The sequence below is a fragment of the Colletotrichum truncatum genome (genome assembly GCF_014235925.2).
Source record: "Colletotrichum truncatum strain CMES1059 chromosome Unknown Contig_0018, whole genome shotgun sequence".
Lineage (NCBI taxonomy): Eukaryota > Fungi > Ascomycota > Sordariomycetes > Glomerellales > Glomerellaceae > Colletotrichum > Colletotrichum truncatum.
In genome coordinates, this window is record NW_027222415.1 from 26,716 (window position 1) to 43,801 (window position 17,086).

General features: G+C 45.5%; 2 protein-coding genes across 2 annotated transcripts; both read left to right on the top strand.

The window, feature by feature from the left end:
• Positions 1-1,771: 1,771 nt before the first annotated feature.
• On the top strand, positions 1,772-2,879 carry CTRU02_215681 (AAA family ATPase; the record flags this gene model as incomplete). The annotated part of the gene is made up of 3 exons (XM_036733344.2): positions 1,772-2,096; positions 2,164-2,367; positions 2,461-2,879. 3 exons carry the CDS (start codon positions 1,772-1,774, stop codon positions 2,877-2,879), a joined length of 948 nt encoding a protein of 315 aa, XP_036574914.2.
• A 4,875-nt stretch (positions 2,880-7,754) lies between these two features.
• Positions 7,755-12,380, top strand: CTRU02_215682 (toxin subunit protein; the record flags this gene model as incomplete). The annotated part of the gene is made up of 6 exons (XM_070206532.1): positions 7,755-8,060; positions 8,100-9,551; positions 9,672-10,518; positions 10,594-10,732; positions 11,051-11,678; positions 11,835-12,380. The coding sequence occupies 6 exons, from the start codon at positions 7,755-7,757 to the stop codon at positions 12,378-12,380; spliced, it is 3,918 nt and encodes a 1,305-aa protein (XP_070059774.1).
• Positions 12,381-17,086: the final 4,706 nt, after the last annotated feature.

Sequence of the window (17,086 nt, forward strand, 5' to 3'; positions counted from 1 at the left end):
ATGATATACAATAGCTGGTCGGCAAGTACTGATAAATGTTCGAAATATGATTTGTTCGCTGGCTAATTATCTTTGACCTTGAGACGAAAAGCTTTAAGACCGTCACTTGTCTTCACGGCGCTCATGAGTCGTTCTGTCTCAAGCTGCTATAGCTGCCCTTTTTGCGTCTCTGATATTCCATATCGAGACAGATCGTCAATTTTGGGTAGGTCAATTAGGGTCTCCCCAAGGTCTGGCGGTGTGTATGACTGATGCGCATTGATGAAGCGTAAAATCTTTTCTTGCATTGTCCTCAACACCGTGGATCCTTCAGTCGGCTGTATCTTGTGGATAGTGGCTGGAGAGATGCCAGCCTTGGGGTTGTGGCTGTTATAGTCTCTTTCTTCTGTGGGATACTGGCGTTTATTCCGTCACTGAAACAAAATCTTCTTGTGTGAAGTGGATTCAAGTCTTGCGTTGGGAATAGGATTCATTTAGTATAGTTATGTATAACAATCTCCGTGTCTTACTCTGTTTCGGCCCCACGAATAGGTATATATTCGGGGTAACTTAGGTTCTTAGACAGGAACTGAATACGTCGACGAAGATTGTGTATTTTCCACTTCAATTGAAGCGTCATCTTGTTACGGCCCAACCAGTTGGTGCCTAGCCGGCGTAGCTATATAGTGCAGAACAGGGGATAATGATGCCGGAGTCATCATTACCGAAGCTTTTGCTTTGTGCCACAGTTGGTTGCCCTGACCTGCTCGTAACACAATGATGACTCCACCCCGCGTAGAGGGTTGTGGGTTCAAATCCCATACGTCGCCAGTCCTCCCTGGTCCCTGCGACGCCCGACCGTGGGCAGGCAATTATGTAGATTGGTTCCCTACTAGCCTGGAGTTTCCCTGCTTATACCCGCGATATGTCCGATTGGTCCTCGGCATAGGGACATGCCTCTTAGAGGGGAGACATGGTGTTACGGCCCAACCAGTTGGTGCCTGGCCGGCGTAGCTATATAGTGCAGAACAGGGGATAATGATGCCGGAGTCATCATTACCGAAGCTTTTGCTTTGTGCCACAGTTGGTTGCCCTGACCTGCTCGTAACACATCTGCCGAAGAGATTGGCCGACTCAGGTCAACACATAAACTAAGCTATGTCAGATCGGTCTACAACGGAACGAAATTTGGCATAACTGAAGAGACCGAGTATTTCGGGTCAAGGTTAAAAGAGGTCGTTGACATTACTATCATGAACCTCAAGCTCCTTCCCATGAGATTCTTGTCGACACAAGAGCAGCATGAGATTAGATGTAGGCTCATTGCCCGAGGCAAGAAGTACTGTGCGCTTTCTATAGCGTCTCACAGATTCATGCATTATAATGGACCCATCGCCCTTACTGCTACCAGCAATGCCAGGTTTTTAGGTGAAATTACCAGTAATAAGGACCAATCAAGCAGGAATCTGGCAGTAAGTTGTAGTTCCTTCTCATGGCTGTCCGCGCAAAAGCTAACGAGTAATCTAAGACTAGTCAAAGAGTCATTATTGATAGGAAGGCTGAAAAGGAAATTAGAAGTTTATTCGAGAATTTTGACCTCATGGCGCCGTCATTAAAAGAATACCTAGGGTACTCTCCTCATGGGTCAGATATCCACGACAATGAAGTCACGTTTGAACCAACGCATGACGACGATATCCCATTAGTTTCTATCATAGACTCGAGCTCTGACTCTGATCTTGACGCAGAACAAATTGCTCAGAAGTATAGAGAAGAAACAAGGAAACGCAATATGGTTTGGGACGGTGACCAATTCACGGACAACGATTATCTGATGTGTCCTCCGACATTGATTGCTTTTCTACTTAAGCACAAAGTCTGGGCATTTCGTATCTACATTTCTGGACTCGAGGAGATTACTTGGAAAGAAGACCCTTTCTTATCACTTCAACTTCCAGAAGAGAAGAAAAGATTAGTGAAAAGCCTCGTTCAGGGGTTTGGATTGGATAAGGATGATTTTCACCTGGAGTCTTATGAAGATATCATTGAGGGTAAAGGGAAAGGCCTAGTTTTCCTTCTCCACGGCCCTCCTGGGCTTGGAAAAACTTTAACAGCAGGTATGTATCGGTCTGCTAACTAATACCTGATTAAACCGGAATCAACAACTAACTTTTGAAAACGCAGAAAGCGTGGCAGAAAGCACTCATCGCCCCTTGTACCATGTGTCAACAGGTGAACTCAGTACAAATGTGGAAATTATAGAAAAGCAACTGACTGAAATCTTCCGTCTGGGACTTCGTTGGGGGGCTGTAGTGCTACTAGACGAGGCGGATGTTCTCATGACAAAGAGAACAACAGCAGAGCTAGAAAGAAACGCTGTCGTAGCCGGTTAGTTGCTCTTTGCTGTCTGCTAGACAGAAATCTCACCTTTTGTTGACTTAATGCCTACATTTTGTCACCAGGACTGATCAGTATCACTAGTTTTCCTTCGTCTTATTGAGTATTATGACGGAATGCTCTTTCTCACTACAAATCGCTTTGACGACTTTGACAATGCCTTTTACAACCGTATTCACGTTTCTCTTCGCTACTACCCCCTTCAATCTTCAGAGCGGACCAACATCTGGCGCCAGCACATAACACGAGCTACGCAGAGACCCCGGAACCACAATGAATACTCTCAGTGGTCTGAAGAGACGTTCCAGCTATTGGGGCAGATCGAGACGAATGGACGGGACATCCGTAACTTCACCCGGACAGCATATGGCTACGCCCTCGCCCTTGGTGAGGATCTAAGCATCAGCCATGTTATGACTGTTATACGAAATAACTTGAATGTTGACGATTCATCGAAGTTGGTCCAAAGTCTGAATGAGCTTGAGGCTTTACAGTTAAGATAACAGTGTTAGGTTTAGTTGATTACCTAGTAGAATTGGTTTGGAAGAAATACTATCACTGTGTTTTCCGATACATAAACTATGCTACTTTTTCTGACTTAGGAGCAGTTTTCCTCCTCTGTCTCCTGCATTATTCGCTCTTAAAAAGAAAGGTGCTCGTTAATTTCTATTATCAAATTCGAAATATTGCTGGATCTTGCTTCAGTAGGTATCGTAGTTACGAGTCGCTAGTTTTAAGTGATTCGTTATATTCTATTCATTCATGAGGCTCTCATTATGCTTATTGGGATCACAGAGGTACCAGTATAGTAATATAATCTCTTAAGTAGAAAGCTAGTGTCTATCATTATGCCTGATATGAAGATCAAGCAGAAGTGCTAGAGGAAATAGTCGCAGAACTCATGTCCGTCTGTCAGACTACACATAGCTTAGGAAGCCCGGGTACCGGCAGGTCTGCCGGAGACGGAGCCACTTCTACCCGGAGTTCTGGCTGTTGCAAATCATAGTCGGAGTGTGTTTAAGAGCATCTTTGGACATATTTTGATGTCTGCCAATACCCTCTGCCTCTAAGGCGGTTAACGACTGCTTTCTTTATTACAGTTTCCTAGCAGGCTCTACAACCGTTATAGTCATTTTCCTACATCACTTTTAGGGGTTTCTTCTGCAATCTTTTTCTTCTACATAGGTGCCCCTTGCAATTAGTAACGCCTACTAAGGTCGTCCTCATGGCAGGACTGTGACCCACGCCCCGCAAAGTGGACTTGGTCGAGGCCTTGACGGAGAGCACAATGTTCTTCTCCTTCAACTGTTAGATACAGGTCATTTTTTCTCTCGACGTTTTGCCTCTTGTCAATCCCAAATTGCCAAATTTCTCTTCGCTAGTAAGCGTGTTTACAACAAACTTATCAATGGCAATGCGCTGGTTTTGAGCCTTGACTAATGACTATTTTTGAATAGTCCTGAAATTTTCGAGACTTAGCATCGAATATTGAAACATGCTTTCTAGTGAAGGCACCTTGGCGGCCGAAAACCTTTCGTCGAATCCGATATACGGTATCACCCTTTTGCGACTTAATACTTCCACCTCACGACCAAGTTCGTCATAGACCTAGCGCGTAATCAGTCTAGAGTCTCATTGAAGTATCATTCGATCCAGACAATTAAATCGTACGTTTTGTAATCCATCTTCCATACAATTCCTATATATCTATCGATAGACAAGGTCAAAGGGTGACGTTCAACGGTGCCGCCCATTGTGTCTATGTGACTGAAATTCTTCCATACAGGTCATATACGTAGTTGTTGCGTTGCGAGTGTTCTTCCCAGCTCAAAGACTGCAAAGACCAGAGGGGCTTTGAAAGGGCGTCTAAGTGATCGGAACTCAGTGTTTGGCTGTGTACCTCAACACTTGAGGCCGCAATCGTCATGTGTTCCATTTCACCAGGATTCAGCTTCTCATATGCGGGCACGGTTCTGGGCTGAGTATGTCGGTTACGCCACAAAGGAAAGCAGGATACAATCTCGAGCCTGAAGAAGTTTTCTACAATGTTGCTATCATCAGCTGATTTCCTCACCGTGACATTGTCCCCCTCATCGAATGTTGTGAGCATCCACGCCTGGCGCCGGATTTTGCTATAAGATTGGGTCGGGCTTAGAGTGTCTGCGCGGCGTCTGCATGCGTCTTAAAACAGTGTGCTACAAAGAGATGATACATTTGAATTTGAAGTAAATGCTTAAGTTGCTGATATCCAAGGCTTATAAACCCGGACCGGATCCCGCTTCTTGTCTGAAATAACTTGTTCACTCACTTGCCAAGCCGCCACGTCATTGATCGTACTCGCCAGGTTCACCACCTGAACAAGACTTCCACTACCCGCAAGATACGTGAAAGAAATGATAATTTTAGCCTCTGTTCCTTCTACGCTTGCTTGAGACCTATGAGTGATATCAACGTAAGATTTTGGCGCGACGGAGACTGTGGTTCTCGAGGTGGCAAAACCTGTTGGTATCACAGGATACCCGTAAAATGGGATAACTAAAGGGGAAAACTGGTTTTTTTCATGTGTTTCTGATGTCTATGGAGTAAGTTTTAGCAGGAGTGCTGGAGGAAGTGGCTGTTAAGCTTATAGCCGTCAATCAGTCTGCCCGTCACGTGGGCAGCCCGGGTGCCGGCAGGACTGCCGGCGACGAAGCCACTTCAACCCGGAGTTCCGGCAATTACAACAAAAACCGAATAACTTTATATTCTGACTGCTCCAACCCTCTTCAGAAGCTGTTTGGCCTTTTGATTTGTGGGGCTCTGGAAGACATCAACAAATTGGTCGTCAAATGGTGTCTGCTCAACGTCGTCGAGGCTGTCGCCTTCTATTTTTTCATTTTGCCTCACCTTGCTATGGCTATCAGTAAGCCAAAACAATCCCTAGTTGCATTGGATACGGTTAGAATGACTATCCGTGACCTCCCGAGGATGCAGAGTGTAGCAATCATAACTGGCCAAGGTTACAGACCCTCAGCATCGCTTGTCGCAATTGGTAACAAATGATAATCTGCCATTTTTGCGCTGTTCTTGTTAAGAGAGAATACCAAACCACCGTTAAATGAATAATGAGCATCTTACAATATCTAGGTCGAAGATTTGATTAGTGAAGAATAGAGAAATCGAGGATCGCTGCCACCATCAGCCGTCCTTATCTATGTCTTCGTGGCCACCATCTCCAAAGAGACTCTCAATTTGTCGTCTATATTAGCCCAGCGACTCGCTGTACACATCTTCAAGCTGAGCACGTGTTGCAACAAGGACATACTATTTGTCAATGTGTCAAGTACTTTTCTAACGACCCGAGATCCTGGCGGGTGGATAAGATCTTTATGCTGGAGGAAAAATTCTACCTTATTATGTTTTGATTCGTTGATTTAGGTTCCTATTGGATAAAATAATGATTTCTCTTGGTGATCAAGATAAGAAGTCTGTTTGTCTTGAGAAACAGTAACGCCAGTAAAGTCTGATGAGGACCTTTTGGTCGATTGATATCAATGCTACGCCTACACCAAAAGCTTTCTGAAGCTAGCGTTTGTGCTGCAGATATTGGCGACTTTGTTTTCAAAGAACTCAACATTGTTGTCATGTTGATGTGCTCTGTCAGTTTCTGTAATTGTAAGATCAGGCATGCGACTTCCGTATATAACTGAGGCGAAGAGGATAATATCGATGAATTTATGGCATATATAACCAGTTCATGTAGCTTTCTGGGTTCTGAGTTTTCTCTCTCCTGATATATCTCTAAATACTCATCAAGAGTGATTCGGTACACGCCATGAACGCTTTTTACTCGGTTCTCAACTCTGTGGGCTTTGTATGCGCATGACTTGACGAATAGAGGCTTCTTTGCTTCCGTTGAACTGTCCTCTCTATAGACTTCCTCGCGGATCATGCTACCTTCCTTTGATCGGTGCACACCAACTTTCTCATATACCTCCAGATCTGCAGGCACCACAGCAGTTAACAAAGATGCTTTGCCGTGGGTCTGAGATAAGTTGGATTAGGAGTTCGCCACACCCATATGAGACTAAGTCTTCTTCAAAGTAGGGGGCGCAAGGTAAGCATGCCATCCAGCACAAGATGCTGGTTGTGTCATTCGCTCCATGAATGCACCAACCTTCAGCTACCCAGACCAAATGGTCCCTTCCTGTTACCAAAATTGTAACTTAAACCAAGACTAGACCTGAAGCCGCAGCGGCTCGGCAGACTGGAGATGGACACAGGGAAGGACATTATATAGTTAGCTAGATTCATTTGGAATGGTTGTCTCAGGGCTTACTGTGCGGTATTAGTGTCGGACGGAGAACCAAGTGATGGCGCGACAATTTTTACAAGGCTTCGTTTGTCATCAACCCGCTAGGTCTGAGACCTAAAACCCGGCATTGGCATTGGGTTCGAGCTACCATATCCCTGGTGCTTCTGTTTCTCATCCTTACCGAAGGTCGGAAAGTAATTGCTGCGAATTGTAGTGAAGGTGTATCTGCGAAGACTAGACAACGTATTTTGGCGTTCTACACAACCGATTGTTAGATCTGTAGTTGATCCATGATCTCTCTGCTCGTTGCTGATTTAACCTGAAATGCAAATACGTTGGAAGGTCGAACAGCAAAAAGTTTTCATCGTTCAAACGGGAATTTATTGTAAGGTCCAGAAGGCGCATAGCTGTATTGCTATCGTGGTATATGCAGTCTCTTGCCGTTGTGTCCCTGAGAAGTTCTGCCCACTAGATAGCCTCGCGACAAAGAGGTGTTCCCGTAGTGCATATCACGAAGATCGAACAAGGTTCAAGAATCTCCAATAGTACCTAAATTGCCAACTTGGCTGTTCATGCCTATCAATGGGTGGACAGGACTGGCACGAGCTAACTAGAACAAGCAAGCAATACGTATAACGGATCATATTCCAGCTAAATATATCAAACCAATATTCCATTTTAGTAACAATACACACAACTCGGTAGGGCTCAGCCCCACCGAGTTGGCACTATTTACGATCTAGCCCTTTGTTGTTTTATGGTGGTTATGTAGAACCCTTCAGGGGACACTCATTCGGCCTCGCTTACCTAGACCCATGCATAGCTGAGTTCCCATTGAGGATTAGAAGGTGCATATTATTAGGGAGTTCTCGAGAAGTAGTGCTGCATGCCACAAGTATCCGGTACATAGCCACATGTACAGCGTCTTTCAATTGGCCAAGAGCTGGGAAGGCTGGGCGATGTATTGCAGGGGCAGAATAAAACGAACAAGCCTGACGTTATTTCTAAGAGGAACTCTAAGCTGTTCTCTACATTTTGTCTTAAGACTGCAGTTCGTGCTTACGACATCACTCTTTTTACCACAATGATTGTTGATACACAAGCAAAAGCAGCAATAAGGCCGAGCCTCAAGACGTTTCTCGGTGATGCCATTGCAAATGCTGTCCTAGCTGAGCTTGACGGCAAGCGTGACCTCCGGTCAGCTCTGAAGACCGTGGTTACCGACCCGGTTGCACAGCAGAAGGCCCGGCTGATCACCGATATATGCGAGATAACAAGCTTAAATGTTCCGCTTTTAGTCGCACTTCTGAGAGAGGTACCAACTAGTGTGCAGGACGTTGCTCGTCATCACTTTGATAGCGACAGCGTCACTACAACCGTCGAGGAAACAGTCCTCTTTGAATACTAAGCAAGATTGTTTTCGGCTGAGCCGACTGCCGTCTTGCTTGGTTTGATTACCCGTGGTGTGATCGGTGTTCCCGAGGCACCCGTCAGAAACCTAGTTAAGGCTTGTCTAGATGAAAGTCTGCAAAGCCAGTATCGAATCGACACAACATCAGTCAAATCACTTTTTCACGACAGCAAGGCTTTGGCCAGTGTCGATGAAAGCATCCGTGAGAAGGCCAAATCATTTTTAAAGACATTACAAAAGCTGCAAGCTCTTGTACGAACTCCTCAGCAAATATCCAACCTCATCAACGCCTCCTTCGACTCGGCTCAATCCATCGCAGAATGTGATTTAGGTAGTTTCATCTCCATCATGGAGTCTGTCGATCTGGATTATACAATGGCTTGTCGCATCCATGATCAAGCATCAACGATTGAGTTGCGAAACGCACAAACCTGGACTCTGGGTCCTCAACAACGCGATAAATGGGTGTTGCCTCAGGTGATTGCCATGGAAGACCCTATCCCTGTTAAATCCTTGCATTTCGCAGCAGAAAAAGCAACAAACATGACGAATCACTTCAGGGACATGGACACTGTAGCCTGTGAAGAGTGCGCATCGGTCCTCAGCCCCGCTGCTTACCTTGTTGATCTTCTTCGACTGCTAAGAAAGACTGCAGCGAGTAGGGACCGTGACTCAAAGGAATCACTGCTTGATGTACTTCTCGATCGCCGCCCGGACCTTCAAAATGTCGGACTCAGCTGTTCCAACACAAAGCTTACCATTTCCTATCTGAACTTGGTAAACGAGGTGCTGGAGGCCCATATATCTTCACTCAATGGGAATCCTAGTGCCAAGGATGTACCACAAAACATTTTCTCCGACAAGTCGAATGACCACAAGGAGGCACCGCCGCCCTTCATCAACATCAGCGTATACAAGGATGCTCTGCAGAAGCAAGTCTTTCCAATGGCCGTTTTCCCCTACGATTACTCGATTGATGGAATCCGCTCGTTGCTAGCAGCGAGCGGAACATCACGATACGACGTGTTGAAGACATTGTATTCACCAGAGCGTTTGTTGAGTCAATATCCACACCTCAAAGACTCCTTAATGGATATGAAAGCTGCACAGCAGTTGAGAGACCAAGCCCAAACTTTGATTTCTCGCTCGCTTGCCGCTGAACTACTCAATTTGCAGCAGGGCGACTACATGGCTATATGTGGCGAAGCATTTTACCCTGTAGAGCTCTGGCTGGCTTGCCAAAGTAGCCCCGTCGTGGATGTCGACGGAGAATACAAGACTGTGATGGGTGTCCCGTCAGTCTGCCAGCTTTGGGGCTACGTCGATTCTAACACCATGCTTGACGAAGAGAACTGTCAAGGCTTGACCTTTATCAAATCTCAGCTCCTGTCCAGGGCCGGAATCAATCTCAAGGAGCTTCAAGCGATACTCGAGACGCATTTCATAAGGCGCCGAGTTTATATTACAACTGTAGCCGCCACAGTCGACACGAAGTTTAATATAAGCCTCGATAGCATGCGCCTGCGCCAAACTTTGCTTGCCAATCCTGATTCCGATCGACTAACCGTCTAAGTCTGTCGGGACTTTCAGGCCTTTGTTCGTTTATGGAGAAAGATTGGCTGGTCTAATTCAGAGTTGGACTGTATCTTGAGCGTCCTTCGGCGGGAGAAGAGCAATGCATCAACAACGAGAGCGCTCAATGCAGATTCAAGTATTACACCAGACATCCTTCAAGACCTAGCAGCAGTCAAAGAGCTATCGACTATCAGTGGCTTGTCGCCAGCTGCTCTTCAACCTCTGTGGGGCAACATCAACACCAATGGACCAGATTCTCTCTACAGCCAGCTATTCCTTCAAAAGCATCTCATTACTTTGGATCCCGCCTTCAAACCGGACGAGACTACAGGAGTAATTATGGCAAACGCAATATGCATCGAGAAGCACAAATTAACGCTGTTGACATCATTGGGTATTCGGGAACAAAACTTTTCGCCGATTCTATCCTGTGCCAACCTTTCCCTTCAAAGCAAGCTGTCTTTACAGAATGTGTCCATCATATACCGTATCTCACTCGTCTGTGATATGTTTTCCATCAAACCTGCTCAGTATTCCGATCTCTGTACTTTGATACCGAACAAGGACTGGCTGTCTGGTCCTGTGGATACTCTCGAGGCTTTTGTAAAGATGCGGAAGCTTTTAGACAACGGCTGGACCCTGGTAGATCTAAAGCGGGTGACTGGAGGGGATTTAAGTGAAAACGAAGCCAAAGCGGCTTCCAAAGCTGTAGCAAGACTGCAGTCTGCCGTCATGTCTATTGACACGGCTTACCCAGCGGCATTAGACAGCTCCCTTATAGCGCAACCAGAAACGGTGGACAAGTCGCTCGCGCTCTTGTTTCAGCCGAGTACATCCCAGTCTATTTATAATCTGATCGAAGGTAAGTATACTATTTGTTAACATTAGACATTGCGCAAGACTAACAGATTGAAAGGTGCCTAAAAGGTATCGCAAGTCATTGAGATGAAGTCAGAAGTCAGCATCAAAATACCAGAGAAGCTGGTTTCAAAGCTGTCTTGCTTTGCTCTCCTGGATAAACCTACATCAGAATACGGGCCTGAGACGGATTTGACAACTCCTCCGGATAAAAAGATGTCTGTACTAGCAGCAAGCAAAAGGTTCCGCTTAACACTGTCGGGCTTTCTTACAGAGGATGAAAAACGGCTTGCATCCTCAATTCTACCTAGTATTCCTGAATGGTCCTTTGCAATTGATGTACTGTGGAAACGGATCAAACTACCTGTTGAAATACTGCTTCGGAGGGTTTCAGGAAGCGAAGTGATCTCGGATAGTACGGCGGCGATTTTCGCCGACACTTAGGAAACAAGTATCAACCAACGCCGTCTTTAGTTTCTTTAGAAAACAGCACCTATGCTACGATCACATCGGCAGCAGCAGCTAATTGTGGAAAGCCTGGCCAGCGACTTTCGGATTGACAATTCGATGCTGGTAATGCTTATGACTCACGTTGTACGATTCGACAATGATAAAAATGCGTTCGACGCCGTCAAGTCGTTGACCACCACCAGCCTAGCAGGTTCTAGCTTTAATGGATTGTTCACGCCACCTGTCTCTGAACAATACCATTTTTTAGTCAATAGCCAAGAAATGCCAGAAGTCTCTATTAACGGACAACAACTTGTGTTCACTCAGACTGGAGGCCAATGGTGTTCTGATTGGGTTCAGCTAACTGTTGGCCAAAGTTGTACATTTCTGGCCGCAAGGTTTCCTCTTTCAGAAGCCCGGTTTGTCACCAAAGATGCGCTGTTGCTGTTCATGTTTACTGGCGACCTGTTGCTAAATATAGCTACCCTCGAAATGGTGCAGAAACTATACAAACAACTGGGATCGGCATCCACAATTATCCAGATCTTGGAGCTGGATATTGAAGCTGTTCAGCTCTTTAGCAACGGTGGCGAGAAAAATCATTTTCAAAACATTTCACTGGAAGCGATACTCCAACTTCAAGACTACAAGTCGATTCAGTACCGCACAGAGTCTCAAACAGATAGCAAAAGTAGGAAGCTTGCCGAGCTCTTTGTATAGGTATAACAACAGTCCGAGACTGACAGCACTGAAATCTTCGACAGGCTAAGCGCGGCAACAGGTTGGCCGTCTAGACAAATTCAAATAATCCTGAATTCAAAATATCCGTCGCATTCTCCTACGGACATCAAGAAAAGTTTAACATCGCAGAAGGAGCTAGTCGAACTGGCGAACATTTTTGAGCTCCTTCAGGGACTCAAGCCCCTCGGCCTCGACCCGGCACTGCTTTTTTCTATTGCAACTCCAGATCTTGTTAATACCAAATACCGCAACCGAGATACCAACTTCTCGGATCTTACGTCTCTTGAGCTTTTTGTCAGTTCATCCGCCAACTCCAGAGCCCTAGCCACAGAACTCCAGCAGGCTTACGATGGACTTCGAGAACGCCGCAGGAATGCCATGGTGCAATACCTCCTTGACCATAAGTATTATAAGAAGCTTGACATCCTTGACGCCGAAGGCCTATTCGAGCACTTGTTGATCGATTCGCAAATGAGCCCCCACTTACAGGCGTCGAGGATCAACCAGGCCATCTCAACGGTGCAATTGTTCGTCCAGCGGTGCATGCTCGGCCTCGAAAAGACAATCGACAGAGAAGCGAAATGCGTCGGCGTTTCTGCCACCCAATGGAAACACATGTCTAAGTACACGCTGTGGGAGGCCAGCCGAAAGTTGTTTCTGTACCTAGAAAATTGAATAGATCCCACCATCCGCGACAACAAGACAGGGCGTTTCAAAGCCTTTAAAGCCAGTATCATGCAGAGCAACCTCGACATGCAAAAGATCAAGGATGTCATATCATCATATATTAAAGGTTTTCATGAAGTATCAAGTTTCGATGTTCGTGCCTACTATCACGAAAACATTGACACGGATCGCTCGCAGTACCACTTTCTCCGTAGAACTCGGCAGGCTTCTTTCGTCTACTTTTATAGCAACTTACAAACAAGATTCCACAATTCCACACACGGTCACCTTGGGGTAAGCTTGAGGCGGAGATCCCCTCCGTGGAAACAGCCGCCGGGTTCCTGGTTGCTATCTAGTGCCCACAGTCGTGAATGGCCGTTTATTCCTATGTCTTCCTCATTTTATGCTGCAGACTAAGAGATCAATGGAAGAAACAGGATCTCTTGACTTTAACTCAAAGTCGGACAAATCAGTTTAGGTTGAAGATCCTGCAAAGTACTAGGAAGTCAAAAGGGCTAGACTAAATACCGCAATAGAAGGTAGACGGCGAAATCCGTTTCTCCGTCGATTTTAGATATCCCAGGCCTTGGCTCGAATGAGACTCCGCCTCCCCTTTCCAGCTTACAGTTCTTTGTTGACAACATCTCTGTAAGATATTGGGAGCATGAACTGGGGACAACCAACCACGTGGTGTTGATCGATGTGAATTGTCGTTGAACAATGCGGGGGAATGACTGGGAATTTACCGACGGCCAGACTGATGTAAACTTTCAACAGAATCGCTCCATTTCTGGTCATCTAAAGATCCGAGACACTCAAGTCACAGTCAAACCTATATCTAAAGGCTTCAATCCCAATACAGCCTTAAAGCCTGGCCCTTCGGCGATCCAATACGAGACTTTTAGCAACAATATGGAGCTGGCACATGGTGAAATCCCTGATCAAACTATTCCTATCCATTTTTCCAAGCTCCGAAAGATGTCAAATGATGCGCAAACACCTTAAGCCGTCGCAGATATTTGTCGCCGTAAGGTCGGAATGCGAAAAGTCAACAGGCTAAGCATGGGAGTTGGAACATCTCTCCTCCAACGATAGTTTGATTGGGCCAAATCATACCAGGACATTCGCTCCGCAAACTATCGAGGCAGTCACTCATGCAAAGCGCACAGCCTATTTTGTACGCTCTGTAAGTCTGCCTGAGAATAACGTCGAATGTAAACCTTTAAGTTTCGACAGCTCCTACGCCACGCGCCCATGTAACGGAGCATCTCAGGGGTTGCCGAACTGGTCTACTAGTATATGAGCACGTCAGTAGATGCTGGCTATCTTAACAACGCCTTTGATGGCTTGGCCTCTGGGTACTATGAACAAGTGACTCTTTATGCATTGTACGCGTGGGAGCTGGGCATGCATGCCGTTACATTTTTTGATAGAGTGCCTCCTCTCGACGCAGCAATCTACACTAGCAGTGACTTTGAGACGTCTTGTATTCGACCCAAGCGTTGAGGTGAAAAGAGCTGAGTCGTTGCTGGCGGGTATACCCTGTACCGACGTGTCCTAAGGCGGTTTGAGTTCGTTACGGCTCAGCTGAATACCCTTGAATGCGCGAAATATTTTTAAATAATTAGACTTCATACCGATCATGACGAGCATATTACACAGTGGGAAGAGCATTCCTTAACTCCTCATGGCGTTGCGGGCGACCGCCCAATCGTCTACATGAAGCGATTTATCATGAAATATACTGAGATCTTATTGGCTAGTGGTGACCTGTACTTTCGATAATACAGTCTGTAATTCATTCCATTGGCAACAGAACATTATGTTGAAGCCTTACACCTATTTGGGCCGACATTACAGCAGATTCACTAGCTCGGCCGCTTTCAACCCAAGAGTTTCAACGATTTCGGGAATTATGCCGACGCCTTCTCCAATGCTAAAGTGAACATGAAGCTTGACTTTTCCCATTAAAGCCAGCCATGTTACCGATGGTCGAAGTAGACAGGCATCGAGTCAGTCGGCAGCACACAAACGACGCTCACGGGTCTGGTTCGGTCTCGTAATTTTGCCGTCCTAGCCAAATCAAAAATCAATCGACTTCTAAATCTGATAGGTGATCGATTTTATAAGGGTTAAAATGCTTTTGATATATATTGAAATCCACCAGCTTTTCATTATTTTACACACCGCTTTACCACGGTCTGCTCGCTCGGATCCAGGCGGCCGGTCTACCTCCTTCGGCAAGCTTGAACGACCTTTACGTGCGCTTGCCTAACTATCGATTCAACTACCTGCTGCAAGAGGCATTCAAGGTCTGTGCCGAACTCAAAAGCCCCAGCGATCAGTTCCTGATTGTGGAGGAAAAGAAAAACGCTAAGGGCTTGCGATACAAGAGTTCCTAGTTAATAATAGCTTGTTGCCCATCTGAGAACTGCAAAAAACGGCTTACATTACAGCTCAAATCCTTTGTGTTCACATCGCACAGAGTCGGTGATAATGCTGTTGCAGGCAGTGGAAAGCGGACTAGGCGCCAGATACACCAATTCAGCCACTTAGAGATTTGATAGAACCTGTGCCTTCGTCCACCTTTTTAGCCGACAACCACATGTAACCTGTAGGGACGAACCGGTCTAGTATCCGGTATCTTGGCACTTACTCAACTCAGTACATCGCACTTTCTTTTGACCGTCATGGAGATGCTGCAGCCCAAGAAGCCTCGCATCATCGCTTTCAGTCGCGACGTCATTACCATAGAACCTTCAAACATTCGTCCCTGTCGTCTAATTACTGGACCTCAAAATCGCTTAATATAACTAGCGCCATAAGGCAATTCCAAGAACCCCAAAATTCCCATATTTAAATTTGCTACCCTTATCGGGCGGGTGATCAAGATATGTGGGTCATCCTATACTGCTAACTTGCCCTGCTCGGTTTAGGGGGTTGGAATCTGCTCATCGATTTAATACGGCTTAGACGCAAGAGAAACTCATTCTCGTGATGTTAGACCTCCAAAACGTCATGCTAAGGCAGAAATGAGGTATCGAAAGACAAAAGGGCGCTTTAGAAGAATTACCAGAATTTACTTGTCTGTTACTTTTCCGGCTTCGTTTTTACCCGTGAAGTCCGTCGGTGGGTCCCGGAATGTGGGGGCCATGCAGCCGGAATACCCGACCGCCCTTTATTTCCAGTCATCCAAGCATTTTTCGAAGACTCAAATGTAAAAACCACTGTAATCCCTTTCGGTCGGTTGTTATTGCTAGTCTGATTTCCATACGTTGTAAATAAATACGAAGCTGTGGAAATCGGACCCCGAAAACGAAGATCCTAACCTATTTGCGCTTATTCCCTCCCCAGTTTCACTTGTCGATACTTTCTTTATATAGATTAGCAGTCGATACAACAAAGCCTACAATCCTTTTGACTTTACTCACTTAGATGAAAGTCATAGCTTAGCGAGATATCCACTGGCACGGGTTAACCTCTTGGTTACTTTCATGACTCAATCCAGTCCTGGGATCAGTCCTCCGAGTTGAGATGAACACAACGCATCACCCACAGCCAAGCTTATGTTAAGTGGAGGAAATGAACTGGTTTTAACCTTCACCCCACTTGTGCGATTCATTTCTCTCGGAATAACCTACCACTTCAGACAGAAGCAGGTTACGAAAAGGGTAGCTACTCTTTTGTCCCAACTGGGTAAGATAAATACTACTGCTACGTCGATTAGCTTCCTTCGAGGTGTTACCTCTTTGTAGTACGAACCTCGCTTTCGATTAAGGGAGGGAACTATGGGAAGCGCAATTATGCTTTAATTAGTCAGTACTGCTAATGTTAGATAAACGATATTAGTTTGATGCAATACACCTGGGGTTCATTGAGCAAAGAGTGATTCATGTTGTTGATTGAGTGATTCTACCCATTCCGGTTGAAGCGGGGTTCTGTTTTGTATCTACCCGTTCTTCCCGGTTTCAGCATATTGCAAGAATGCAACTAAGCTAGATTTCCTAGCATTTTATCCGGACGCAGGCGTCAATCTAACAGCTAAAGTCCTGCATCGATAAGAAGTCAGCTGTTTTTACACTTAATTGCATTTTCTAAGACCGATTAAATCCTTAAGCTCCACTTCTTAACCTTCTAAGAGTGCTAGCTGTGCGTAAGGCTATACTACGGTGAAAAGGGTATTGGCTTACGTAATAAAATGGATCCATCACAAAGGCGCACGAGTTCGATATTATGCATGAAGTTTGCTGTAGAGTCCCGTGTTGTTTCATAATTGATAGAAATAAAGACCTCGGAATTTTCGGTACCTAAAAGGTGGAGTCGACTCTTGTCGTTATATCGTGAAACCTGTGTACATCGGGCTACAGCAAGATTTCTATGATGTGACTGTGTACACAGTAGGTCAATTTACCTACCCAATACGGCTAGTCCAGGCAATGCAGCGGTTCCATCACCGATGGCATAGCGGTTTCTGTATGGAGTAAAGAGAGCTTCATCATTTTGTAGACTTTCCTCGTGAGACGAAGAGATGAGGCTCATTGTTTATGCTTTCTCTACCCTCATGATTAGATTAATTTCTATCTTGGCATCCGAAGATCCCGTCTGACTCTCATTCTCATCTTCAAATGTATTTAAGCCAACACTCATTCTTAATCAAAAGTACCTTTCATCTTATCACTTCATCACACAGCTCCACATCAGTCCTTATCGCAACA